Genomic DNA, 27,109 nt, shown 5'->3' on the forward strand with positions numbered 1-27,109 from the left:
ACCGCTTCTCAGGATTCACCAGCTTCTGAAGACGTAGAGGTTGGGTGGTGAATACAGGGGGGAAGAGCCTGGCCAAGGGTAGGGTGGGGTCAGAAATGAGCAGTCCTGGCCTCCCAACAGACTGGACAGGAATGCCAAGCCCCAGGCACCAGGACACACTGCTTCCCATCCCCACCTCCCTCCGGAAAACCTCAGGAAATTACTTGTCGGGTTTTAGACCTTGACATTGGCAGGTCCCTTAGCTCCATCTCAGCCTCTTCCTGGATCCTGCCCCATCCCAGGAAGCCAGCTCTTGCCCCAACTGCAGTGCAGGCCACTGACACAGGCCGAGTAGTCATTGTTCCCTGAATGTGTCCCTCTCCAGGCCCTTGTTCTATGTCTCCACATTCTGTGTAGGACTTGAGCACACACCTAATTTTTCCTCTTTTTTTTTTTCCAAGACAGGGTTGCTCTGTGTAACAGCCCTGGAACTCGATTTCAAATCCCAAGATCCACCTGCCTCTGCCTCCCCAGTGCTGGGATTGAAGGTGTGCGCCACCACTGCCAGGCTCTGTGTTAATTCTTTTCTTTTTTTTTTTTAAGATTTATTTATTATGGGCCGAGTGGTGGTGGTGCACGCCTTTAATCCCAGCACTCGGGAGGCAGAGGCAGGCGGATCTCTGTGAGTTCGAGGCCAGGCTGGACCGACAGCCTCCAAAACAATGCAGAGAAACCCTGCCTTGTAAAAACCAAAAAAAAAAAAAAAAAAAAAAAAAAAAGATTTATTTATTATGAATACAACACCTTGCCTCCATGTATGTCTGCACGCCAGAAGAGGGCACCAGATCTCATTACAGATGGTCGTGAGCCACCATGTGGTTGCTGGGAATTGAACTCAGAACCTCTGGAAGAGCAGTCAGTGCTCTTAACCTCTGAGCCATCTCTGGCTCTCTGTCTTAATTCTTATTTATGTATTCCTCAAGAATTTATCAGTTGCTCATTCAAGACGATATGCCCACTGCCTGCATATGTCCACTGCCTGGGTCTTTGTTACCAAGAAACCTCTTTCTCAGGTTCACACAGATCCTAAATGGCCCTCAGAATTTGAGACAGGCAGTGCTGATGATGTCACTGTCCTACTTGCTGAACCAACTAAGGTCTAGGCAATACAGGAAGGAAAGGCCTGTTTTGGGTTCATCATACAGTGTGTAAGAGGAGACAGGTTCCCAAGGCTGCTCTGTGCTGAGAAGCCAATTCTAGTCTGGGGGTCTAGATTTCAGGATTCTTTTGTTTTGTTTTTTTGTTTTTTTTTTTTTTTCGGTTTTTCCAGACAGGGTTTCTCTGTATTGTTTTGGAGTCTGTCCTGGAACTCACTGTGTAGACCAGGCTGGTCTCGAACTCACAGAGATCTGCCTGCCTCTGCCTCCTGAGTGCTGGGATTATAGGCATGCGCCCTGGCTAGATTTCAGGATTCTAGCCCCAGCTATGGCTGTCTCTCTTCTAGTTGTTATTTCCTTGGAACCTTGCCAGCCTCACCCAGGCTTCTCCCCAACTACACATGCCCTCACTTCCCTCCTGCCTAGCACTGTCCCCATGTCATTCATCATCACCCCACTGTCTGAGTCAGGAAACTGGGCTTCTCCCACCTCATAGCCCTCACAGCCAAATCCTGTCCTCTGAAACTCCTGAAGCCCCTATGTTTTCCTGTGCCTGTTGCTCAGCTACTCTGGGGAGAGCCTCAGCCTGTGAAATGGTCTCTGTACTGGCCCTTCCTTTGATGTGGGAGTGGGACCCAGTCTCCCAAAGGCACCTCCTGCACTCTGACTCTCCATTCGGTCCTTGGAGAAACAGACTGGAGAAAGCCCTGATGTGGTGTCTGCAGATCCCTGCTCTACCATGACATTGCCAGGCTGTTGCATACGTGACCTTTCTGCCTAGTTTATGACTATCAAGTTCCCAGCCAGCTAATAATGGCTTTCAGTCCCTAATTGCACATTAAGTGCCATGCTAAGAACTTTATACAATTTACTCATCAGCACAATCTGGAGGCAGGTGCCTTTCCCATTTTATAGATGAGAAACCATAGCATTGAGCAGTAACTTGGGCTGTAATCACACGGCTAGTAACAGTCAGGGTTCAAGCCCCAGTGTGGCCATGCCCACACTCTGCTATGCTGCCTTCTCTTACTGATTTAGAAACTTCTGGTAACCAGCTCCACCCAGCCAGAACTCCCATTCCCTGATAACGAAACCCTTGCCATGTCTGGCCATGTCTGGAAGGATTCTGAGCCGGCTTGCTCTGCTTCGGGCAAGACAGAACCAGGCCCCTGCGTGTTGGGTGCAGCTGCTGTCTTGATACATTCTTCATTGTGCCAGGCAGAGTTCGGCGGTGCCTGCCCGACACAAGGGCTGCTGGCTGCCAAGCACAGCCACTGGGCCCAGAGGTCGCTGGGTCTGTGTGACCCTGGCTAAGGCAAGCAGAGGGCCAGGAAGCCATGTCAGCCCACTGGACCGGAGAACACCCTGAGTATTTTTATTTATGAATACGTATGAAGCTGTCTTTTTATTTATGAATGTGCATGAGGCTGTCTTAGTTTATACACTACAGGTGCTTGCAGGTGGCCAGGGGATGCCCTGGAACTGGACTTATAGGGAGTTTATTTTGTTTTTAATCTATTTTTACTTTATATGCACTGGTGTTTTACCTGCACGGATGTCTGTGTGAGGATGTTGGGTCTCCGGATGTTGGATCCCCCGGAGCTGGAGTTACAGACAGGCGTGAGCTGCCATGTGGGTACTGGGAATTGAAGTCGAGTCCTCTGGAAAAACAGTCAGTGCTCCTAAACACTGAGTCATCATCTCTCCAGCCTCTTACAGGAATTTTTGAACTACTAGATGTAGGTGGTAGGAATTGAACCCAGGTCCTCTGCAAGAACAGTATTTGCTCTTAACCACTGAGCCATCTCTCCAGGTCCCTGATCAGTATGAGAAAGGAAAGAAAAACCTGTAACTCCAGTGTTAGCCCAGGCTGTGTTCACTTCCAAAACATGGTTTTTCTGTGTAGCTCTGGCTGTCCTGGAACTTGCTCTGAAGACCAGACTGGCCTTGAACTCACATTCTGCCTGTCTCTGTCTCCTGAGTGCTGGGATTAAAGGTATGCAGTCACTGCCCAGCAAAAACTGAATTATTTATTTTTCGGGGCAGGGTTTCTCTGTGGCTTTGGAGGCTGTCCTGAAATTGGCTCTTGTAGACCAAGCTGGTCTCGAACTCACAGAGATCCACCTGCCTCTGCCTCCCAGGTACTGGGATTAAAGGCCTGCACCACCACTGCCCGGCTCCAAATCCTATCTTTTAGGCTGAAACTTTCTTTGGTGGTGGATAAGGGATAAATCAGCAGGCAGACAGGTGGATCTCTGTGAGTTCGAGGCCAGCCTGGTCCACAAAGCTACACTGAGAAATCCTGTCTAAAACAAAAAACAAAAAAAGAGATAGGAATTGGGGAAGCTTCTCCTCATACTGGGCTTAGTGATAGGTCATGCTTTGTTGACACCCATGGGAGACCTGTCCCTTTCAGAACAGAAACAGAGGAGTGGATGGGGGGGGCAGGAGAAGTGGTGGGAGGGAATGGAAGGAGGGAGGGGAAACTGGTTAGGATGTAAAATAATGAAAAATTGAATAAAAAGGTAGGGTTTTGTTTTCCCATACTTGGACCTCTTCCTTGCCTAGCAGCACCTGGCCAGTTTCCCATGGATATAGAACCCCTTCTTCCTCTTATCAAGTCCTATGCTGTCCCCAGGGCTGCTGTACAAAATAACACTTGGAGGCTTACGGCAGAAATCACATTGTACTAGATAGAGGTCCAAAATCCAAAGTCCAAATGACAGCTCTCCAGGAGCTGGGGACCCCAATGTCTGTTCTTCTCTATCTCTGCTAACTGTGGCTCCCGTAGGGATCCTGTCAGTGGATTCAGAGCCCACCTGGACTCTAGTTTCTATCCACACAGATCTCTTTCCACACAAGGGTACATCAATACCTTGCAGGCATTAAGCAAATCAGTGGGAGAGAAGAGTTTTTGAGTTCCAAATGTGGGGGAGGAATTAACAAGAGCATCTACTGTGTGCCAGGCAACAAATGCAAACAGCGTCCTGCCCATTCCTACTCTTGGCTCAGAAAGTACAAGCTGTCCTGTAGTCACCTCCTGTACAGGCATCAAACGCAGGCACTGGATTATAAGCAAAGGTACCAAGGTGACAGACACATCACTAACATAAGGAAAGAGAAAACCACTTTGCCCAGCTCTAGCACCTGCCAACCGCCAGAAGTTAACTAGGAGGACGATTACAAGTCCAAGACCAGCCGGGCACTGGTGACGCAAACCTTTAATCCCAGCACTCGGGAGGCAGAGGCAGGCGGATCTCTGTGAGTTCGAGACCAGCCTGGTCTACAGAGTGAGTTCCAGGACAGGCTCCAAAGCCACAGAGAAACCCTGTCTCAAAAAACAACAACAACAAAAAACAAGTCTGAGACCAACGTGAGCTACCCTGTCTCAAAAAGTCAAAAAAAAAGACCGGGTGGCGGCGGCGTGTACTTTTAATCCCAGAACTCAGGAGGCAGAGGCAGGTGAATCTCAGTGAGTTTGAGGACAGCCTGGTCTACAATGCAAGTTCCAGGACAGCCAGGACTGCTATACAGAGAAATCCAGTCTTGAAAAACAAACAACAACAAGCTAAACAAGGACTGGAGAGAGGATCCAACATCCTTTCTGGCTTCCACAGGCACTGTACACATGGTGCACAGACATATACAAACACCCACCCCTCACCCCCCATCCCCCCCTAGCCTGAAAAGCCCCACATCTATAATCCTAGTAATAGAGAAACTGAGACAGGAGGATTATGTCTGAGGGCATCCTGGGGTACACAGCCTTGTTTCAAACAACCCTGCCACAGATCTACAGAGCAGGCCCGGCTCTGTCTGGCAACAGGTACTAACAGGGACAGAGGCAGTCATAATTAATTTAAAGACTGGCTTGTTTATAACTGTATGACCTCGATCAAGTTATTCACGCTGCATAAGCCTGAGCTGTAAGGGTTAAACATGTCTGAGACCCATCTGCACAACTCCTGGCAGTAAGAGATGCCCCACAGTCTCTTCCCAGGGCCCAGCACTGCCACTAACATGCTATGCAAATTATGGCAGTTCATTTAAACCTCATGGGATTCATATGGGGGCGTAAAACAGACACAGGACATGCAAACTTCCTATAAAGCACACAGCACGTCACGGACACAGGGATTAAAGATCTCAGTTTCAGCACTGTCTGATGTACCAGGAAGGCAGAGTACACAGGAAACAGTGGACTGCAGCCAGAGTCACAGATCTGCCCATAATAATGAGAGCACAAGCCGGTGGTGGTGGTGGTGGCGGCGGCGGCGGCGGCGGCCCACGCCTTTAATCCCAGCACTCCGGAGGCAGAGGCAGGTGGATCTCTGTGAATTTGAGGCCAGCCTGATCTACAGAGTGAGTTTTAGGACAGCCTCCAAAGCCTCAGAGAAACCCTGTTTCGAAAAACCAAAACAAATAAATAAATGAGACCACAAATCCAGCTCCAACAAAGACCCTTTACTGAGCGCTCCCTAAAACATCCCGTCCTTGATTTGAACAAGTTTCAACTCAGCTGATGGCTGACTTAGGTAAGGCTTCTTGGTGACAAGAATGCTTCCCATCTACAATGTCAAAACAGTTCTTCATCCTGCATGAGTGTCTTCAGGGCCTCTGTCCCATCTTCTTCAGGGTTCGATTAAGCTGCAAGGGAAAGAAAAGCTGACTTAGATGCAGATCTTTGGGACCTATCCCAACTGTGCACCATCAGGAAGCCAGACTCCAGCAGCTCCCCGCCCGAGGGCCACTGAAAGCCAGGCATTCTTTAGACCCTCGGTGTCACAGCCTTCTCTCGCCTACACCGCCCTGCCCACTTCAGACAGGACAAGGGCTCGGGGTGGCTAGACGAGTCCAGCTTCAGCCTCTCTGATAGAACAGTCCCTGACTCACTGTCTGACAGGTAAGGCTTAGACAGCAAGACAGTAAAACAGTGCCACACTGTCACAATCCTGAAGGAGCATGTCCTCTGTCGGAGGACTCCGGGCACTAGGAAAAAGTGCCTCAGAGATGGACTAGGGAGCCCCACAACCTTGTGCTCTTTGGCCCGACATACAAGATGTTTCTTACGGGAACATTAGGTCTGTCAAACACAGCTTCCAGTCCTCCAGCATGCAGACACTGGCCAGACCTGTCTGAGCTGGAGAACGCCCCAACTGGGAACCGGGGAAGGAGGGACTCAGCAGCAAATCCACCCATATTAGGAAATACCAGGAAGGGTGAGGAGAGCAGCACCCTTTGCAGGGCCACCCGCAGACCAAGATCTTGGAAAGAGATACCCTAGAAAGGGCTGACACAGCAACTCCTGAACCCAATCCACTCTCTAGCTGCCAGTCAGGCGAGCTTAGAACGTTAAAGGGCCAATCACACATTTCTTAAAAGAAGCGAGAAAAATTTCAAAGCCTCATCTCCATCCTCAGGCTTATCAGCCATTCTCGTCTTACCTCTTCAAATTTGTGGATCTGCCGGATAAAGAAATCCCCATAGCGCCTGGCAACCTTGGTGTCTGCAATGTGGATCATGTCCTATGGGAGAAAGCAGAGGTGGTGGGGTGGGGAGGTGTGGGCGCTGATGGAGAAGAGGGCCACCTAGTGTGCAGCCACTTCACTGAAAGCACAATGGCGCCAAGGGTTACCCCAGTGCTGTCCCTAGTACGTGTGGGGGGGGCCCCCACGGGGACATGATGACAGTGATGCTCTATTGTTTAGCTATGTCCCTGTCCTCTTTATTTTTTATTTTGAAGTATCACTTTAGATGCATCCTTCTCAGTCTCCTAAGCAAACATTATTCAGTTTCCTAAAACATTTTCCAAAGCAAAGTTTAGGGGAAGCAGATCAATACCTGTCACTGAGAAACACACAGGCACACACATGTAATCCTAACACTTGAGAGGCTGGTGAACCAGGACCACCCCTGAGCTACACAGTGAAGACTACCCTGCCCTCAACACTCCCCAACCAAAGTCATAATTGGCAGAGCCATTAAAGCATTAGCTTCATCTGAATACAAGTCATGGCAAAGTGACTTGTGGGCAACAGACGGTTCAGTGAAGGTGAGCACCTGTAATCTCGGCATTCCTACTTGGGATGGGAGGTGGGGACATAAGCCTCCAGCAGAGCAAAACAAGACAGACCCTGTCTCACCAAGACGGGAGCGGAGAACCAACTCCCAAAACTTGTCCTCTGCCTCCACGTGCACACCAGCACACAGATCACACACGATTAACACCGCATCCAGAGGCTAACAAGAATGTCTTCTTTTACTACTCTCCACCTTACCTATTTTTTAAGCTTTTAAATGGCATGCAGGTGTGTCTGTTTGTACTCGAGTAAGTGCTCGTGAGTTCGGGTGCCCAAGGAGGCTAGAGGCGTTATCCCCTGGACAGTGAGAGCAGCCTGAGGGGAATTCCAGTCCTCCAAAAGAGCAGCGAGTGGTTTTGTTTGTTTCTTGAGACAGTCTTTCTCTGTATAGTCCTGGCAGTCCTGGACTATACCCCAAGCTGTCCTCAAACTCACTGAAATCCACTTGCCTTTGCCTCCTGAGCACAGGGATTAAAGGCATGTGCCACCATGCTCACCTCCAAGAAAATTCTTAAAGCCAAATTATTGGCCATCATGTAAAGACAGAAAGAGAGCCAACTCACAAAGCAATACTCTAGCCGCCTCTCTGTGTGTCCCCCTCTCCCTCTCGGAGTGTGCTACCATGCTTGAAAGCACCATTCACGAGAGCCAGAAAGAGCTAGTACAGTGGGTATAAGCACTTTCTGTGTATGCTTGATGGAAGATCCGATACGTGGACCTCACACTGCAGGAGAGAAGCGATTCCTACAGTTGCCCTCTGATCTCCACATATATACCCTCCTCTACGTACAAATAAATACATCCAGGGGCACTTCACGTGAAGTAGCTGGTCAGAGAAACTGCAGTACTTGCTATGTAACATGTTCACTGCTCTGTGCTTCTGACAAAAGTATCAATGGAAATTAAAGCAAGGCTGGTGCGGGGTTTGAGTGAGAATGGCCCCTCAGGCTCACAGACCTGAGTGCTGGGTCTCCAGCTGGTGGACCTGTTGGGAGGAGTAGCCGTGATTTGCTGTAGAAGGGGTGTCACCGGGAGTGGGCTTCGAGGTTTCAAAAGCTCACACCGTGCCCAGTTGGCTCTATCGCTCTCTGCTTCACCCCAGCACCTCGGTCCCTGCTACGATGGCTAATCTTTGGCAGCCACGAGGCACAAATGAAATGTTTTCATAAAATGTCTTGGTGATATGATAGTGTTTTGTCACGGCAGTGGAAAGCTAAAACAATGGGCATGGTGGCACAGACCTGTAACCCCAACTACTTAGAAAGCTGAGGCAGGAGGATCCAAGTTCAAGGCCTGCCCAGGCAATTTCACAAAATGGAAGGTAAGACTGGGCTGGGAATACAGCAAAGTGGAGAGTGCTTGCCTAATATACACAGCACTGCTCAATACCCAGCACCAAACCAAACAACACGAGGCCATTTCTGTGTTCTCATTAAATAGAACACTAAAGTATCACAGTACAGAAAACACTTTCTTCTGCTTACCTCTTATCCCAAGGAAGCCACTGTTAGTATTTCAGTAGGAACTCAACACACACCCAGACACACACAAATGTGTTACAGATTGTTGACAGCTAACCTACAAAAGCCTTATGTAAACCAGACAATGGTGTATGTGTACACTTCCAACATGGGAAACTGAGGCAGGAGGATCATAAATTAAAGATCCCATTTCTCAAAAGAGCCTTCCTGTTCTTTATACAATAACCTCTCCAATCACCCGGAAGCCTGCCCACAGGAGAGCAGAGGAGGCACGGAGCCATCACTGTAGCGGGCGATGGGAAGTGACTGTCTCAGGGCCGGGGTGAAGGAACTGAACATGCATAGTCGTGGAGAACAATTTTCTCAGTCAACGCTAAGCTCTAATCCCAGCTTAAATCTCACTTTCTCAGCAAAGCATTCCATACCAGCTCATGTCTGCAACCTACTATACATCTGACTTTACTACAGATCTATCATTTACCCCTTTGAAAGATAAGCAGGGTGACCAGGGTTGCTGGCCCAGCCGACGCCATACCTTATCAATATAGAAGTCCACCTCTGAGGCTGACTGGAATTCGCCATCTAGAGCAGAAATGCCACTGGTCCACACCAGGTTCTTCATCTTGTGCTTGAAGACAAGCAGCTGGATGCGGAACTCCTGCTCTGTGAGGTCTAGGAAGCCTGCGAGCTTGGCCACGGGCATGGTGGTGTAGAGCTTGAGGAAGCTGCGGATGGTGGAGAGCTGGGCCTGCTGCTGCACTTCATCAGAAAACACTTTCAGCTGCTGCAGAAAAGGCTCCTTGTGGTAGTTGGGATGGACATTGTCATAGTTGGGCACCACGGGAGACAGGAACTTGGGACAGGCGTAGCTGAACAGCTCCTCGTAGACCTGGGGGTCGCCCTTTTGCATGCGCAGCATCTTGTCCCCGTATTTCTCCCGCAGTTGCAGGTGGATGCTCTCATCAATCCGCATGGGGTACATGGTGAGAGCGATGGCCAGCAGGGCATGCATCTGCTCGTTCTGCTTGTTAATCTGGGGGCAAACACACACTCCTGAACCCCACTGTGGGCCCGCCTACCCGCAACACCAACCCCCAAGCTCTCCCGAGCCCCACCCAGTGCTAAGTTCTCCTCAGTAGTCTCTAGAAGTCTCCACAGGGCCTCTCCAGTTAGCTTCACATTACTGGAAAGTCAGTTCTTGGAAACTTGCTAAGACTAAGTTAGCAGAAACCTCTGATGCCAACAGAAAACAAAACCCTCTATGTGGTAATGGTGGACTAGCAAAGCTAATCTTTACATTCCCTGTAACCCCACCGCCTAAGCTATTCTACAGAGCTGTGTGCCAGGACTCTCAAGCCCCACCCTCTGTGCTCAGGTCATTCATGCTGCCTAGGAGACCTCCCCAGTCCACATGCCTTCAGCCCATCCTCATCCACTAACTGCTTCAGACAATGTTTGTTTTTAGTGCTAAGGATTGAATCCAAGGCTTTGATCATGCTAGACAAGGGCTCCACCATCAAACTAAGCCCCTAGCTCTCTAACTTGCTCTTATTACCAGGGTTAGTAATCTGAGGTAAATGTCATGCTAACAGGCACTAAAGCCCTGCTGCAATGCACTTCAGTGGTCAGTTGTCTGCATGTGCGATGGCATAAGGGGAAATCCAGCTGAAGAATAAAACACACATGCTCACATGCAGCAGTTAAGGAAATTCATTTTAGAGACAAGCAGGGAAGAGCGGACCCCAGTGCGCAGACTCCAGTGGCTGAGGCAGGGAGCACAGACTCAAGGCCTGCAAGGATAGTCTGGGGAACTTGGCGAGACCTTCTTTAAAATAAGCTTGGGGGGGGGGGGAGGCTGGGAATACGGCTCAATGGTACACTGATTACCTAACAAGCACTAGACCCTAAGTTTAAGCCCCAATACACAGAGAAGCTGTGAGCCCTATAAGCTAAAATCATGACCAGTATGGAAAAATATACCCCTGGGAGCAACAATGGCACAAATATTACAGGGGTAACCAACTGACTAGATTTAAGGCCTGCTACACAAGAGGAAATGTATGCCTGCTACCCTAAACTGTGTAACGGACAGCAGTCAACACAGGAACTCCCAAGTGGTCAAACCCAGGGAGACGTTTGTGGGCTGGCTAGTCACAAAGGGCCACCTGCATTACATCCGCTGCACCCAAGGCTCAGGGACCATGGAGAAAGAGGGACCAGAAAGACTTAAGAGTCAGAGGCTGAGAAGGACTCTGGAGCATGATAGTGTCTTCCGGGCATGGCAGGATCCCTGCACTCACAAACTGACAGCAACTGTGGTTTCCTGCACAAGAACAAGCTTGTCATTCCAGCAGGAAGCAGGGAGGGGAGGAAGAGAGGGATAAGAGCCACCAGCACTGGCTAAGGAGCCTTTAACAGCTATGGCTTCTGGGGAGGCGGGAGGTCAGTTTTCAATGTCATTACACCCTGGGTTATTAAATAAGCACAAAGAAGACACAACGCTGAGAGAGTTGGGGGTCCTGGGAAGAGTAGGGAGTGAATATGATATAAAGATATAAACTCTCAAGTAATTAAGGAAAATATTATACTGTTTTAACAACCCAATATGCAGCTGGGTGGTGGTGGCACATACCTTTAACCCTAGTGCTTGGAAGGCAAAGACAGGTGAATCTCTGAGTTCAAGGCCAGCCTGGTCTACAGAGCTACAGAGAAACCCTGTCTTGTAAAAAAATAAAAACAAAACAAAAACAACCCAACATGCTGAGGCAGGAAGACCCCTGTGAACGGGAGACAGTGGCTGGCTGCAGCTATCAACAAAGTTCTGGAACAACAGTCACTATAATTCCCCTGGAAGTGAGTGGGTAGACAGAAGGAGTTCAGAGGATAGGCATGTAATAGATGGAAAAAGAAAAAATGGTGAGTTTTATATAGCGGAGCAGGAGTGCTGTTTTATATCAATTTATATCTACAAAGAACTAGGAAAGGGGCTGGAGAGATAGCTCAGAGGTTAAGAGCACTGGTTGCTCTTATAGAGGTTATGAGTTCAATTCCCAGCAACCACATGGTGGCTCACAACCATCTGTAATGAGATCTGGTGACCTCTTGTGGTCTGCAGGAATACACGCAGACATAACACTGTATACATAACAAATAAACCTAAAACAAACAAACAAAAAAACAAAAAAACAAGAGCCATGCAAGGCTGTGGTGGCAGAGGCAGGGGGAATCTCTGAGTTCAAGGAAAGTCTTGGTCTACAGAGCAAGTTCCAGGACAGCCAGGGCTACACAGTGAAATGCTGTCTCAAAAACAAACAAAACCAAAAGCAAAACAAAGAACTAGAAGAATAGTTTGAAGGTTTTCAACACAAAGAAATGATAAATGGTTAGGGATGAGAAATATTCTGATGATTTTGTTTTTGTGAGACAGGGTCTCTTTACATAGCCAGGGCTGTTCTGGAACTCACCATGTAGTCCAGAGCAACCTCAAATTCAAGGGTTACACTGTCTCTGCCTTCCAAGAGCAAGGATTAAAGGTGTGCACCACCCAGCTGTGACATATCCCACAAATACACACAATTTAAGCTGTATAGAAATGAGTATCTTCAAGAGTAGCAGTTTCGGATAGTGCTTATCCGGAACTGTTTGCACAAGTGCCGAGGAACCGGCTGACTGGTAGACAGCGGCTGCAGAGTTCTCTTACCATTTCATACTTGTATGTGGTCCTCTGGAACATACTCTTGGTCCTCTGGATATACAGGAGGATGTTGGCAAAGACCCGGATAGCATCCTGGTAGCGACGCATCATCAAATACGCAAAGCCAACATAATAGTATGTTGTGACCTGGCACTCAGGCACACGGGAATACATGCTCTGCAAAGGAAGATGGAAGCAGTAGCCATGAGTCATCCCAAACCAAAAAGCCAGGCAGTGGTGGCACACATCTTTAATCCCAGTGATGAGCATGTCCTCTGTACATGTTTCTCTATTGGTTGATGAATAAAGCGTGGTGGCCAATGAGGCAGGATGAGTGGGACTAGGAGACAAGGAGGATTAAAGGTGGCGCATATGCCTTTAATCCCAGCACTCGGGAGGCAGACAGGCAGCTCTCTGTGGGTTCAAGGCCAGCCTGGTCTACAGAGTGAGTGCTAGGACAGGCTCCAAAGCTACACAGAGAAACCCTGTCTTGAAAAACAAGCAAACAGGGCTGGAGAGATGGCTCAGAGGTTAAGAGCACCGACTGCTCTTCTAGAGGTCCTGAGTTCAATTTCCAGCAACCACAAGGTGGCTTACAACCAACTACAACTCAATCTGGTGCCCTCTTCTGGTGGAACACTGTATATATAATAAATAAATCTTTTTTTTTTTTTTGGGTTTTTCGAGACAGGGTTTCTCACAGAGTTCGGCATAAATAAATCTTAAAAAAAAAAAAAACAAGCCGGGCGTTGGTGGCGCACGCCTTTAATCCCAGCACTCGGGAGGCAGAGGCAGGCGAATCTGTGAGTTTGAGACCAGCCTGGTCTACAAGAGCTAGTTCCAGGTCAGCCTCCAAAGCCACAGAGAAGCCCTGTCTCGAAAAACCCAAAAAAAAAAAAAAAAAAAAAAAAAAAAAAAAGAAGGAAGCCCAAGCCAAGGGCAAACAGTTTCATTATTAATATAAGTCTTGTGTGCTTATTTGGGGGCTCTGAGGTGGCTAAGGAACAGGGCGGGAATTCCGTAGCATCCCAGCACTTGGGAGGCAGAAGAAGCTGGATCTCTGAGTTCCAGGACAGCCAGGACAGAGAAACCATGTCTTGAAAAACCAAAAAGTTGCCGGGCGTTGGTGGCACACGCCTTTAATCCCAGCACTTGGGACGCAGAGGCAGGCGGATCTCTGTAAATTTGAGACCAGCCTGGACTACCAAGGGAGTTCCAGGACAGCCTCCAAAGCCACAGAGAAACCCTGTCTCGAAAAACCAAAAAAAAAAAAAAAAAAAAAAAAAAGAAAAGAAAAAAAGAAAAACCAAAAAGTAAATAAAATAAACACACGACACAAACCTAAGACTTTCAGCTGGGTGCACACACACTTGCAATCCCAGCACTTGGTGGAAGAGGTTAAGTGCGTTTCTGTGCGTTTGAACCCAGCTGGTCTAAGCAAGTTCCCCCAAGACAGTTAAAGCTATACAGTGAGACCGTTTCCCAGAAACAAACATAAACAAAACCAAGTCTTTCAGGAATTTGTTCTTGTTTTTAGAGATGGGGGGCCTGGAATTTACTATGTAGACCAAGATGGCCTTGAACTTGCAGAGCTGGGTTATAGGCAGGCACTGCCTTTTAACTCTACACTAATAAAGAGCTCATTAGCCTTCTGTTTTGAAGACAGGACAAGACTCTGAGACAAGTCACTTCAGTGACATCAGCCACCAAGGCCAAGCACAGACAGCTTTAGGCTCACTTTCAACTGGCTTGGGGACAAAGCAAGGGCCCTGTTTTCTGTTACTTACCCTTGAGGATCAGTTTCGGGGAGTCAGAGCAGAGGGACAGGAGTACTCACCTTCTTGTTCAGCTCAATGTTCTCCAGCACCTTGATAGCCTGGTAGTAATCCCCCAACAGGGAGTGCAGGCGCAGAAGCCCCACCAGGCTGAAGTAGCCCAGCATCTTGTAGAGGGAGTGCCGTCCATATTCCCCAGCCACACTTTCAGGGTCGCCTGTGAGGGAAGATGCTCTGAGTGCTTCCACAGAGGAAGGTAAAAGGAGCAGCCTGGCCTCTGACTGTTACTCAGGAAGAGTGCCACCTGCTCCCCTCACATGGACTGGCTGTGTTCTCCCCTTGTGGTGACAGATAGCTGCTTTGAGTGGCAGCTCATTTGTTGGTTTCTGTTTTCATCCTAATATAATGTGAGAATGTGAGCAGGGCCTCAGTGAGAACAGTTACTCACAAGGTCCTTCCTTTTGGAACGCAAGGCCAAAGCTATTTACCCGCAGAAGCTATGGCCTCTTTCTAAGGACGACACAGAAGCAATGCCGCCTCTGCATCAGGCAGCATGTCCGGATGACACATGGTGGGTGCCTGCACCTTGCCACAGCTGACCTAAAGAACCAGTCCCTTGCCTCAGACTCTGCTTGACACAATTACATACAAGAACCAGACTCAGCCGGAAGGACACATCTCCAAATATACAGTAATCTCTCCGACTGCAGTGAAGGCTAAAAGGGCCAACAATAGCTCAGCAGGTAATGGTGCTGGCCACCCAGCCTGACAATCTGAGCCAGAACTCCCAGAACCCAAGTGTGGAAAGAGAGAATCAATTCCAACAAATTGTTCTCTGTTCCCTGCATGTGTGCATTGTGGCACATACACACCTATACACAGAAATAAATAAAATTTACTTTGAAAAAAATTAGTGAAAACTATTTGCTGTTGAATAATTAAAAAAAAAAGTGAGCTTTGCCTGATTTAGCGGTGCCCACATTTAGTCTCAGCAGAGGCAGGCAGGTCTCTGAGTTCAAGGCAAGCCAGGGCTACACAGAGAAACCCTGTCTCACAAAGAAAAATACTGAGCTTTTGATCTGTTTGTCACTATAAGCACAATGGGTTCCAAACATTCACCTAATGATATGAGGAATAAGATTTTTGTTTTTGTTTTTGTTGCTAGGAACTGAGTCTAGGACTATGTATATGCTGAGCACATAGCTTTCCACTGAGTTATACCCAAGCTCATCAGAGGCAGATGGATGTCTGTGAGTTCAAGGTCAGCCTGTGTCCACACAGGAGAATGTCACTCATGTTTACCAAGGACCCACTGAAATTGCAGGGCAGACCAGTAAGTTTGAGGTAACTAAGTGAAACCTCACACCAACATAGCACCTGGCCAACACTACCTGATCAAAGAGCCACTGTCCAACCCCAAAGAAGCACACACTCTCCAGTGCAGAGCAGGGAGCAGAGCACCGGCACTACCTGAAAGGCTGTTAACTCTTCCTTCGGGTTGGGCATTGGTGGTACACACATTTAACCCAGCACTCAGGAGGCAGAGGCAGGCGGATCTCTGTGATTTCCAGGTCAACCTGGTCTACAGTGAGAGTTCCAAGACATCCAGTAATGTTACACAGAGAAACCCTGTCTCAAAAAACCAAAACCAAACCCAAACCAAACCAAAACACCTTCCTACCCGATCTACACAGAGTTCTAGGCTGACCCAAACACACAAACCAGAAACCACTCTTTCCAGCTGAGCAGTGTGAAACTAGAATACCCTCAGATACATCAACCAAAACCTGTTACAGGCCTGACACAAAAACAGAGGTGAGACTCCAGGTCTCCTAAGAAGTCAGATTCTAATGAGCCCTGAAAAAACGCTGCTTTAACTGAAAATAAAACGAGACAGAGTGTGGAGCTGTGTGAGAATCTGAGAGCCTGTGAGAAGCCGTGAGCCCGCTGTTCCTTCTGAGCTTGGGTTTGCTCTTTGGAATGTGCTTTTGTGCGCTTCCTGGGTGCTGTAAACAGGTTTACTTCAGATACCTAATATCTTACCTTCATTATTCTAAAGATAATTTCCTGCCATGGTGGTGGTAGTGAACCCTAGAACTTAGGAGGCAGAGGCAGATGATCTCTGAATTCCAAGACAGCCAGGGTCACACAGAGAAACCCTGCCTTTAAACCAAAACAAAGTTCCTGAGCACAGCCTGTCCTTGCGTTCGTATAGTTTGAAGTTGTGTAAATTTTGCTCATATCACCTTGCTTAACCTCCAGACTATAAACGTCTGATGCTCTAAATAAACTTGGCTATTTCATGAGACTCTAGTCCACCTCATTTTTAGGCTCTATTCCTCTCCAGGGCTCACACCACCAACTGCAGTGGTGACATGTACACACACACACATACATACTTATTAATTAAAATGTTAGAGTTCTCAGTATTTTAAATGTAAAGAGCAGTAAGATGTCTCAGTCAGGAAGGGCGCTGGCTGTATATATACAACCTGACTTTGATTCCTGGAATCCATGCGATGGCTGAGAACCAACTTCTACAGGTGTGTCCACACGCATATCACAGCACACATACATACACAGCATTCTTTAACCCTAAGGAGTTCCCACAAGAAGTGGAGAGGCACTAACCCAGCCTAGGCCGCGAGACACGCAGGAGCAGTTAAAGTGCCCATCCCGATGCACTCACCCCCGCTTGTGTAGACCTCCAGCTGCCGGTTGATGTTGGATTTGTCCACCAGAGAATGAAGCACATTGAGGACGCTGTGAACATTCCAGATTTTAGGGTTCGATCTAAGGAAGTCGATCTCCTCCTCTGACTTCTTGGCAGTTTTACAGCGGTACTGACTAAATGATTGGAACTGGTGAGGAAGAAGGGAAAGACGTGGAAAGGGCATAAATCCCAGTGGCAGCCATGCGGAGAATGAAGCCATATACCCTTTTATTAATTAAGTAACTTTTTAGGGGTGGAATGACATAGCTATATAGCTCAGGCTGCCTCAAACTCTCATTGGTCCTGCTTTTGCCTAAGTGCCAGGATGAGGACCAGATGGGTGTTTTTAAGCCACAGCAAATGGCACTATAAAGCACAACATCCAAGTTCATATAAACACCTATGTGCCAATGTGGTGCCCTTCCCTCTAGAGTAAGCGATGTCTAGGCTACAGGAACCAGGCACTTCTATGTTATCTGAGGTTTGAAAAGACTAAATAAAACTCCATCCAAAAGGCCAGGGGAGGTGGCACTGCCTTTAATCCCAGCAGCACTTGAGGAAGGCAGAAGTCTAAATTCAAGGTCAGCCTGGTCAGAGCTAGGTAGTAAAACCTGGGTTGAGGAAGAGCAATTCCCATTGTCTATTGCTTTGGCCAGGAAGAATCACAGGCTCTCCTGATCCTCTTGTTCAGTCTCTGTGGATTAGTAAGCCCCTTAACAAAAGAACACCAGCTAAACTAAGGAATTATGCTTATCTTAAGATGGATGAAGATCAACCAGAGGATTCTCTCCATTCCCAAACCAATAGGACAGTCAACAATCTCAAATTATGCCAAGAGGCTGACACACCCAAGAAACCAGGGAGGCCAAGCAAAATGTTTGGCCTGAGATTTGTACCATGAAAGGCACTGGTGCCCCCCTTAGAGCAAGAAGCCTCTCTCTCACAGAGCCGGAAGGTGTTTTCACCTGCCAGAATTCACTGACACTTTGTATTCACAAAGGCTCCCTGGCCTGTGGCATTCAAAACTTTAATTAACTAATGATTTCAGGCCAGGCAGTGGGGGCACAGCCTATAGTCCCAAAATTTGGGAGGCAGAGACAGGCTGACCCCTGGTCTACAGAGTGAGTTACAGAACAGCCAGGGTTACACAGAGAAATCCTGTCCTGGGAGTGGGTAGGGGGATACTGATTTCTTTTTCTTTCTTTCTTTCTTTCTTTCTTTTTTCAAGACAGGGATTCTCTTTATAACAGCCCTGGCTCTCCTGGAACTTAACTCTGCAGACCAGGCTGACCTCGAATTCACAGAGATCCTCCTGCCTCTGCCTCTGGAGTGCTGGGATTAAAGGGGTGCGCCACCAACACCTGGCAGATGGGACACTGATTTCTAACCTGGTCTGTCATGCCGCAACATGGAGAAGAGGCAGAAGTTTCAAGAGAGCCTAGGTTACATGAGACACCATGTCAAAGCAAATGAGGACACAGACACAGATTTCCCCAAAATTTTCTAAATTTGAAACGTTTTTGAGAGACAACATGGCCTTGAACTTGATACAATCCTCTTGCCCTTTCTTCCCAATCACGCCCAGCGATGTATCCTGCTTGTGAGATGACTACATAAAAGCTGGAAAAGGTTCGGGACGATACTGACCACATAAGCATCACTCGGTAGCTGTTTTGAGACTAAGCACTGTATATGCAGGGCCCCAGGAATCTTCCCAGCAACTCCTGTGCTAAAGATGAGGAAGCCACTGTATGGTTAAATCACACATCCAACTGCCAGGGCCAGTCAGCAGTGACACTGAACCTCTACCCCCGGGCTACACAGTAGTGAGCACACTTCACACCTGGCCACATTCTCAGTGCAATCTCAAGAGAAGCCCGAGGCAAGAGCCGTTTCCTTCCTGACAAGCATTCTGACCTTGCACATATCAGGTAAACACCATGATTAAGATACAGACCTATTTCTAGTCAGGCAGGGTGGCACACCCTTTAATCCCAACACTTGGGAGACAGAGGTCAGCCTGGTCTACAAAGAGAACCCAAACATTTCCATTTGATGGGAAGACTAATGAAAACTTAAACAATGTCAGTTTCTGAGACATGAGGCAGCCCCCAGTCTGGAACTGACTCTAAAGCCTGAAGCATGTGGCTGCCCGACCAGTTCCTGACATCAGAAAAGCACTAGGTGTTGGAGTTCAAGCTGAAGACTTCCAAATTTGCACCTGGAATTCTCAGGCTTCACTGCTTTCTTCAGAAAACCGTTCTAATCCAGAGCCCAGTGCCACAGGGCCTCTCTGGAGATTGCGCCACACAAATGAACGATAGCAATGGCTGCTCTCTGGGAATGACTTATTTCAAGTTAAGGCTGAGCTGCACACACACCTGGTAGATGAACTCGTCGATGATGTCCCAGAGCCACTGGTTGGGGAGCTCTAGGGGAGCAGGTCCGTCAGCATCTGTAGAGACCACAGGAAACTCAGGTAGCAGGAAGGAGGTTGCCTGTTGGAGCAGGGCTAGAACACCCTTCATAATCCCGAATCCCCCTCATCACACCACTATAAACCACAGCACCTCCCTTCTCCCCAACATTGAAATCTGACAAAAAAGGAAGTGGGCAAGCCAGGCAGTGTTGGCACACACCTTTAATGCCAGCACTCAGGAGGCAGAGGCAGGTTCAAGGCCAGCCTGGTCTACAGAGCGAGTTCTAGGACAGTCAAGGTCATACAGAGACACTGTCTTTTTTTTTTTTTTCTTTTTTTGGTTTTTCGAGACAGGGTTTCTCTGTATTGTTTTGGAGGCTGTCCTGGAACTCACTCTGTAGACCAGGCTGGCCTCGAACTCACAGAGATCGCCTGCCTCTGCCTCCCGAGTGCTGGGATTAAAGGTGTGAGCCACCAACACCCGGCGAGACACTCTGTCTTGAACAACAACGACGACGACGACGAGCTGGGTGCCCTAATGCTACCGTCTGAGCAAAGGTGAGACTTACTGAGGATGTAGTTGAAGAGATTGCAGTAGTTGTAGTAGGATTCGAACCTCTGCTCTAAGGAGGGGCCTCCCTGTAAAGAGAACAGGGTGTCAGGACACAAGGTGAGGTTTAAGGGCTCTGCCCATGCTCTACCATGATGGCTGAGAAATGAGGTCCATCTTGGGAGGAGCACTACAGTGAATGAACATCAGGGCAGGGCCAAGTTCTATGGTCAGAGATCAGGGCCAGCACTCACGACAGGCGTGAGCTCTAGAGGCAGAGAAAGGGAAGGCGCGCTTTTAGAACTACCACCCTATCAAAGGTGAAAAGGTCAAGGAGTTAGAGACAACACAACACTGGGCTCCCAAGGATCTCCAGTGCCAAACAGAGTCCAGGGGGCGGTAGAACCACTGCCCATGGACCATCTGTCCACAAAGGTGGAACATTCAGCCATGCTCACCCACTGGTATCCTTTATGGCTCCTAAAAAGGCACAGATGGGCAGCTTTAAGTTACCGTATCCCCCAACTTTACAACATTGGCTGCCTAGTCCTTCACAAAGGTTGCTGACCCTGGTTCAGACTCTCTTGGACTGGGAAACACAGCCGACAATGTATTTGTGATGGAGTAGAGAAAGCTGGCTTGAACTGTTAGCCCCAGCACTATCCACTATCCAACTGTGTGGCTCTCACAAGGTATTTAATCAGGGCTAGTCAGAGTTAGACAAGATCGTGGAGTGCAATGTGCTGGTGACCACAATTCCCCAGATGGGAGGATGAGGCAAGATAATGAATTCAAGGCCAGCCTGGGCTACAAAGAAAAAAAAAAAAGAAGTGGTGTGTGTGTGTGGTATTTTATACCAAAAACAAGCTCATCCAGGGAGAAGTGAGGTGGGGTGTGCGTGCGTGCGTGCGTGTGTGCGTATAAGGTATTTTATACCAAAAACATGCTCATCCAGGGCTGGGCCAGCCTGGTCCGCATACTGAGTTCCAACCACAGCTACATAGTTAAACTCCACCTCAAAAAACAAAACAACAACAACAAAAAAACCTAATCATTCAAAGAAAAATCTCTCTCCAGGGGTTTAAAACTGGTCACACCCAGTGACAGTCTAGAACCTACCAAGACTCCAGGTGGCAATGAACTGCTAAGTGTCTAGTCTGCAGACCAGACAGAAGCAATGAAGTCCAGTTAGATCCTGTCTTCCCTATGTAGCCACACACACCATGGCTATCTTCAGCCTAGCTCACAAGGCTGAACTTTAGCATTAATGGCAGGAAGGAACCCTTGCTTTCTCTCAGGTAAAGTAGCAGAGATCCCACTGGATGCAGTAAGACAGCCCCAGAACTCCTCGAACGGCCGCTGCTGGTGGCTCCTGCAGCCAGGACGGGAGCTGCAGGCAGGGCAAGCGGCCAAGGACTGAGGAGGAGTCACTGAGAGTCAAGTCAGAGAGACTCTGCTGCAGCTTCCTTCACTGATACATGCCTATGTCGTTGGTGACAAGTCTGACATCATTCCAGGAACTGAATGATAGCAGTGAGCAAAACAGAGCCCAAAGCCCAGCAGCGCTAACATCCTAGTGGGAAAGCAGAGACCCAAGTGAGCAAACAAGACAGTGTGTGAATGTCTGGTGCTTTGAAGAGCCGAGCGTAGCTAGGAATCCAGGGAGGGAGGGAACGGTCCCAAGGAATGAAACTGGCAAACCAGTCAGCCAGATGCAGCAGGGCCATGGATCTAACCGTGGATTTCCTAAGCATGATGGACTCTAAGTCCCCATGAAGGAGGACTGGGATTATCGAGATATTAAGGGCGGACAAGCGTCTACAACAGACACCAGCTTTACGGGTCAAACTATTCTTTTGCCTTTTTCTTCAAAAAAAAAAAAAAAAAAAGTTAAAATGGGGGGAGGGCTTTAATCCCAGCACTCAGGAGGCAGAGGCAAGTGGATCTCTATGAATTTGAGGCCAGCCTGGTCTACAGAGTGAGTTCCAGGACACTGTATACATGATAGATAGATAGACAGACACACACACACACACAGAATAAATCTTTAAAAAAAAAGAAAACAAACAAAAACCAGACCAAGCACATGGAACAAATACAACTAGAGACTGTTTGTAGATGAAACTGACACAAACAGTTTACAAAAGTATTAGTAACACCAATATTAATGTAAAATACTCACACTGACTTTGGCGTATATATGCCTGTAGTACAATTCTTTGTACAAAATTAAGAATACAGCATCTAAAAGACATAAGGAAAGGGTATTTCGTTAAAGTACAAACCAACTGGCGTCTCCTGCAGCCCAGCCTTCCAGTGGAGGGACAGAGGTGATCTATAAACTTTTAAACCAATGGTTTTCAACCTTCCTGACACTGCAACCCTCATGCTGGTGACCCCCACACCATAAAATTATTTCGCTATTCCATAACTGTAATTTTGCTGTTATAACAGCAACATAAATATCTGTTTTCTGATGGTTGTTTAGCTTCCCTTAAGGAATCTCTATCCGGGCTGGAGAGATGGCTCAGAGGTTAAGAGCACTGACTGCTCTTCCAAAGGTCCTGAGTTCAATTCCCAGCAACCACATGGTGGCTCACGGCCATCTATAATGAGATCTGGTGTCCTCTTCTGGCCTGCAGGCATACATGCAGGCAGAATACTGTATGCATAATAAATAAATAAATCTTTAAAAAAAAAAAGGACTCTCTACCCATAGGCTGAGATCTGCTGCTTTAAACGTCCTAACCTGTCCATTCTCTTCCTCTGAGGCATGTTATCAGTGGCTTTAAATGGATCCCCATCCCACCCCCAAAGAGAGCGAAAAGAAAACTCCTCATCTGGGAGAGCTCAAATTGTACAGCTTCCTCTCACCATGTAATTTTACTAAGAGCCTACATGTTAAAGTTCTGGGGAAATGAAATGCTAAGTGAAACACACAGGCTGACCATGGTGGCACACACAGGCAGATCTCTGAATCTGAGGCCAGAGTGAGTTCCAGGACAGCCAGGGCTACACAGAGAAACCATGGTTGGAACAAACAAACAAAAACAGAAAAAGAAGAAAGACACACACACACACAAGCTCCCTGGCCTTTCTGATAATATCTGCTATTATGGTATCTGCTATCCAGCACTCGTGAGACACAGCATTTATACCTACCATTGCCAACTTGGGGTGCAATGGCTTCTGCCTCAGGCCATGGTGTATTCTTGAAGAATCTTTCAGTGAGTTTGGTCCAGCTGAAAGTCAAGCAAAAACAATTCACAACTAAAAAACCAAGAAAGACTCAGGACCCAAGCCTCAAATTTTATGTATAGGACTCAGAGACGTGAGAAATATCACAGAAACAGAGCCTGAGCCCCTCCCAAGTCTAAGACTTTCCTCAACCCAGCTCTCCTCTACGGACCTTTAGCAACGTGGGAATAGAGTTCAATTCCTGTTCACTGATCTAATAGGTGTCTGATCACTGGCACACACCCCATCCTCCCAGAATTTGCTTGAAGTATTTCCTGTCTCGTCCCTAATTGCCCGTCTTATATCTGGCATTCATCATTATCAGGGCATCCCCTCACCACTACTCTGGAGCTTGGCCTGTGCTGGCACGCACAGGGAGACTGTACAGTTTAAAAATTAGGCTCTGGGATCAGTCTGCAAGTTCAGAACACAGCATATGCACAGTGCTAGATATGATTCATTTCAATGTTTCCGTACAATTTACACCATGGGATTACCAATACAGGCAAAGAAGCAAAAGTACTCCAACACTGCTTGACCTATACTGACAATATATGTTAATAGCTACTATCATCAGTAGTAATTGCTGTAGTTCTTTAAAAAATGTGCGAGAGAAAGATGCCAAGCTACAGAGTTCAGGCAGAGGGGTTTTTTTATTAGGGAAAAAGGATCTTAAAAGGGGGGACAGGGGAGGGGGGAGACTTGCCTCCGAGGACAGGAGCAGAGGGAGGAGAGGCAGAGAGAGAGAAAGAACAGACGAGAGAGAGAGAGAGAGAGAGAGAGAGAGAGAGAGAGAGAGAGAGAGAGAGGGAGGGAGGGAGGGAGGGAGGGAGGGAGGGAGGGAGGGAGGGAGGGAGAGAGGGAGAGAGGGAGAGAGGGAGAGAGGGAGAGGGAGAGAGGGAGGGAGAGAGGGAGAGAGGGAGAGAAAGAAAAAGGAACAGAGAGAGGGAAAGGGAAGGATGGGAACATAGTGAATAGGCACTGGTGGTGTTCTTGGTGGCTGTAGCTGAGAGCAAATCCTGTCAGAACTCTAAAGGTAGGACAGTACAAATGACTGAATACTAACAGTACCGACATCATTTTAGATTTGAACCTTTTTGTTTCTGGGATACAAAGTTCAGCTAATTAACATGCCTCTAGCCCAGTATTTCTAAACCTGTGGATCTCAACCCTTTTTGCAAACCTCTATCTCCAAAAAACTTACATTACAATATGTAACAGTAGCAAAATTAAAGTTACAAAGTACCAATGTTAATTATTTAATGGTTGGGGTCACCACAACATGAGTTCTGTATTGAAGGACGTCAGCATTAGGAAGGTTGAGAACCGCTGCTTGAGCCCAAGGGAGTCACAATCTCAAAAAACAAAAACCATAAGCCCTCTACACACATGCACACACGCACGCACAACATTGCTCATCTTGTAGGAGTTGTATCACCAGGCAATCCCACTCAGAAACACAATGTTATGGCCCATACCTGTTCTCATAAATGTCCTGGATCTCATACACCTTCTGGTCGATGACATCACTAGAGACACGACTGGCCTGAAGCTCATATACTTTCTGGTCAATCAAATCTGAGACAGTTTTGTGGAAGTACTGGATGAAGTTTTTGATCACTTCAGGAATCACCTGATAGGTCTGCTGCTCGTACTGCCGTTCATAGGCAAGGTCCTGCTTTGGGTCTCCTAGAAGATGGATACAGTAAAAACGTCAGCGTTTGCAAGTTCATAATTATGATGGACCAGAAGGGCAGGACCACCCTAGAGGGCTGGGAATATAGTTCAATCTTAATCACAGAATGCCTGCCCAGCATGAGTAAGGGCTTAAATTCAATATGAAACTGTATGGGACGGACAGAGGAGGCAGACACAGAAACATGTACCTCATCACATAAACTAAACTCAGCGCTAAATAAACCAGCATAACTTCCCTGTAACATTTAGAGATATACACTTTCCCCAAGTCACCCTCAAACTCATCCCCCTATTCTTGTTTCTTCTGAACAATTGCCATCAAAGTTATTTCTTAGCTGAACACTGTGGTGCACACCTTTAGTCCCAGTCCTTAGAGGCAGGTGGATCTCTGAGGCCAGCCTGGTCTATATATAGTTAAGTTCCAGGATAGCCAGAGCTACACGGTGAGATTTCTGTCTCAAAAAAATCAAAAAACCAAAAATAGAACAGAAACTCACTTTCTAACTGGATAACTCATGGCAAGCCACTCAGCCCCCTTCCTTGGTTTTTCACTCTTAAACATTAACTCGCTCGCACACACATATATATACATTTGTGTGTGTGTGTGACAGGGTTTCTTTGTAGCTTTTGGAGCCTGTCATGGAAAACACTCTGTAGACCAGGCTGGCCTCAAACTCACTGAGATCTGCCTGCCTCTGCATCTGAGTTGGGGAATTAAAGGTGTGGGCCACCACTGCCTGTCAACATATATATTTTGTAAAACTACTCAGTCTAAATAAAACATTTAATATAATATACCCTGGGCAACGCATGCCATTTGGTACTTAGGTAATATCAAAGTCACTATAGCTCTTCAGTAAACTTCAAAAGGCTACCCAGGATATTTTCCTTGATTTGGTTTGAATCGAGTACATTTTTCACACCAAGATTTTCTTCCTCGGGGCTGGAGTGTGGGTCAAATGGTAGTGTGTGTGCCCAGTGTGCCCCGAACCCCCGAGGTCAATCTCCAGTCCAAAACAAACCCACAAAGGTTTTTCACCTTCACCTGATGGTTTAAACAAGGAGGGTGGTGGGTGTGGTTCCAAGCTTGCCTAGAAGCTTGGGGCTCCAGGTTCCATCCCCAGCATGACAAACAGGATTACCCACAAGTAAGGAAAACCTAGCCAAGCCAGATACCCTCCCCTTCTGACACCCGGTGGAAGACCACAAAAAAGGTTTGATTTATTAGGCTCTTGCACCACCTACCGCTCAGACCTAATGGCAGACTCCACACTTGGGCCATCAAGGGGCAGTTTTTACCAGGTCCCTGTCGGGAGTCAGCGCTGAGACATTAAAAAAGGTGCCAACCCCCGGAGTCGCTGGGCCAGCAGGGCAAATTCAAACCTCACCTGTGTGCATATCATAGTCCCCCGGGTAGGCATAAGGATCATACGCAGCCTGCAAGGAAAGAGACAGTCAGGAACGCACGCCAGGTGGGATTCCAAAATGCTCGTCCTCGGGCATACGCACCAAGCAGGAGGCTAATGACACCGCGTAGATAATTGAGTCCCCAAGTCCCCACCTCGGAGGGAGTCACACGCGTTCGAGACAGCGAGCAAATACGACCCACGGTCACGGGGGAGGACGATAAGGGAAGCGCAGCACGAGCGCGCCATCAGCAGACGCAGCCAGCACCAAGGGCTCAGCTCCAAACACCCTTCCGCCTCTCGGGCTGCGACGACATGCGGGGACGTACGCCGAGCAGGCGGGCGGGCGGGCAGAAGAGGGGTGGGCGAGGGGTCCCGCAGCCATGAGGGCCCGGATGGTCGCGGCAGGCATGTTCCGGCCGGATGTGGACGCCGCCTCAACTAGGGGACAGATCCCACCGAGCCGGGTCCCCGACGCGGAGCCCGCCACGCGCACACCTCGCTCCTTACCTCAGACTCGTAGTCATCAGCGGGATAGGACATGGCTACGGCGCTCCAGAACCCGGCGGAAGAGAGCGGAAGAAGTACTCCGCGCTTGTCTGGCAGGACCGGAAGTCCCGCCCAGCCCAAGTCTTACCCGAAGCCCTTCCGGGGCGGCCAGGGAGCTGACGCAGCTTCGATTGGAAGGACGGAGCTGGAAGCCCAGCGGAGTTCCCTCCTCCTCCAAGGGAGAGTTTCCCAAGGGTGTGGTTCTGGGGTGCTGGTGTGCGCCCAGAAACAGGGCCGGCGGGGGTTCTGTGTAAAGGGGAAACCTAGAGGGCCTCTTGGCCCTCGTCGGCGAGCGCATGGATGGCGGGGGCCAGAGGTTCGCAGAGAGTTCGCGGGTACCCTGAGTTTAGTTATTTCCAAGGCAATATGGT

General features: G+C 48.2%; 1 protein-coding gene across 2 annotated transcripts; it reads right to left on the reverse strand.

The window, feature by feature from the left end:
* Positions 1-5,585: 5,585 nt before the first annotated feature.
* Eif3l (eukaryotic translation initiation factor 3 subunit L) lies at positions 5,586-26,839 on the reverse strand. 2 transcript variants are annotated; one of them, XM_005066975.4, is made up of 13 exons: positions 26,700-26,839; positions 26,172-26,220; positions 24,564-24,774; positions 23,011-23,090; positions 22,031-22,092; positions 19,868-19,937; positions 19,261-19,334; positions 16,856-17,027; positions 14,229-14,383; positions 12,398-12,568; positions 9,233-9,730; positions 6,581-6,661; positions 5,586-5,783 (listed from the first exon to the last, which is right to left on the reverse strand). In XM_005066975.4, exons 1-13 carry the CDS (start codon positions 26,730-26,732, stop codon positions 5,745-5,747), a joined length of 1,695 nt encoding a protein of 564 aa, XP_005067032.1. In that variant the 5' UTR covers positions 26,733-26,839; the 3' UTR covers positions 5,586-5,744. The 2 variants fall into 2 exon arrangements, with proteins under 2 accessions (XP_005067032.1, XP_040610102.1); XM_040754168.1 differs by lacking the exons at positions 23,011-23,090; positions 26,172-26,220; positions 26,700-26,839 and having other exon boundaries at positions 24,564-24,642.
* Between the last annotated feature and the right edge of the window lie 270 nt (positions 26,840-27,109).

The sequence above is a fragment of the Mesocricetus auratus genome, unplaced genomic scaffold (assembly GCF_017639785.1).
Source record: "Mesocricetus auratus isolate SY011 unplaced genomic scaffold, BCM_Maur_2.0 Super-Scaffold_100010, whole genome shotgun sequence".
In the NCBI taxonomy this organism is placed as follows: domain Eukaryota; kingdom Metazoa; phylum Chordata; class Mammalia; order Rodentia; family Cricetidae; genus Mesocricetus; species Mesocricetus auratus.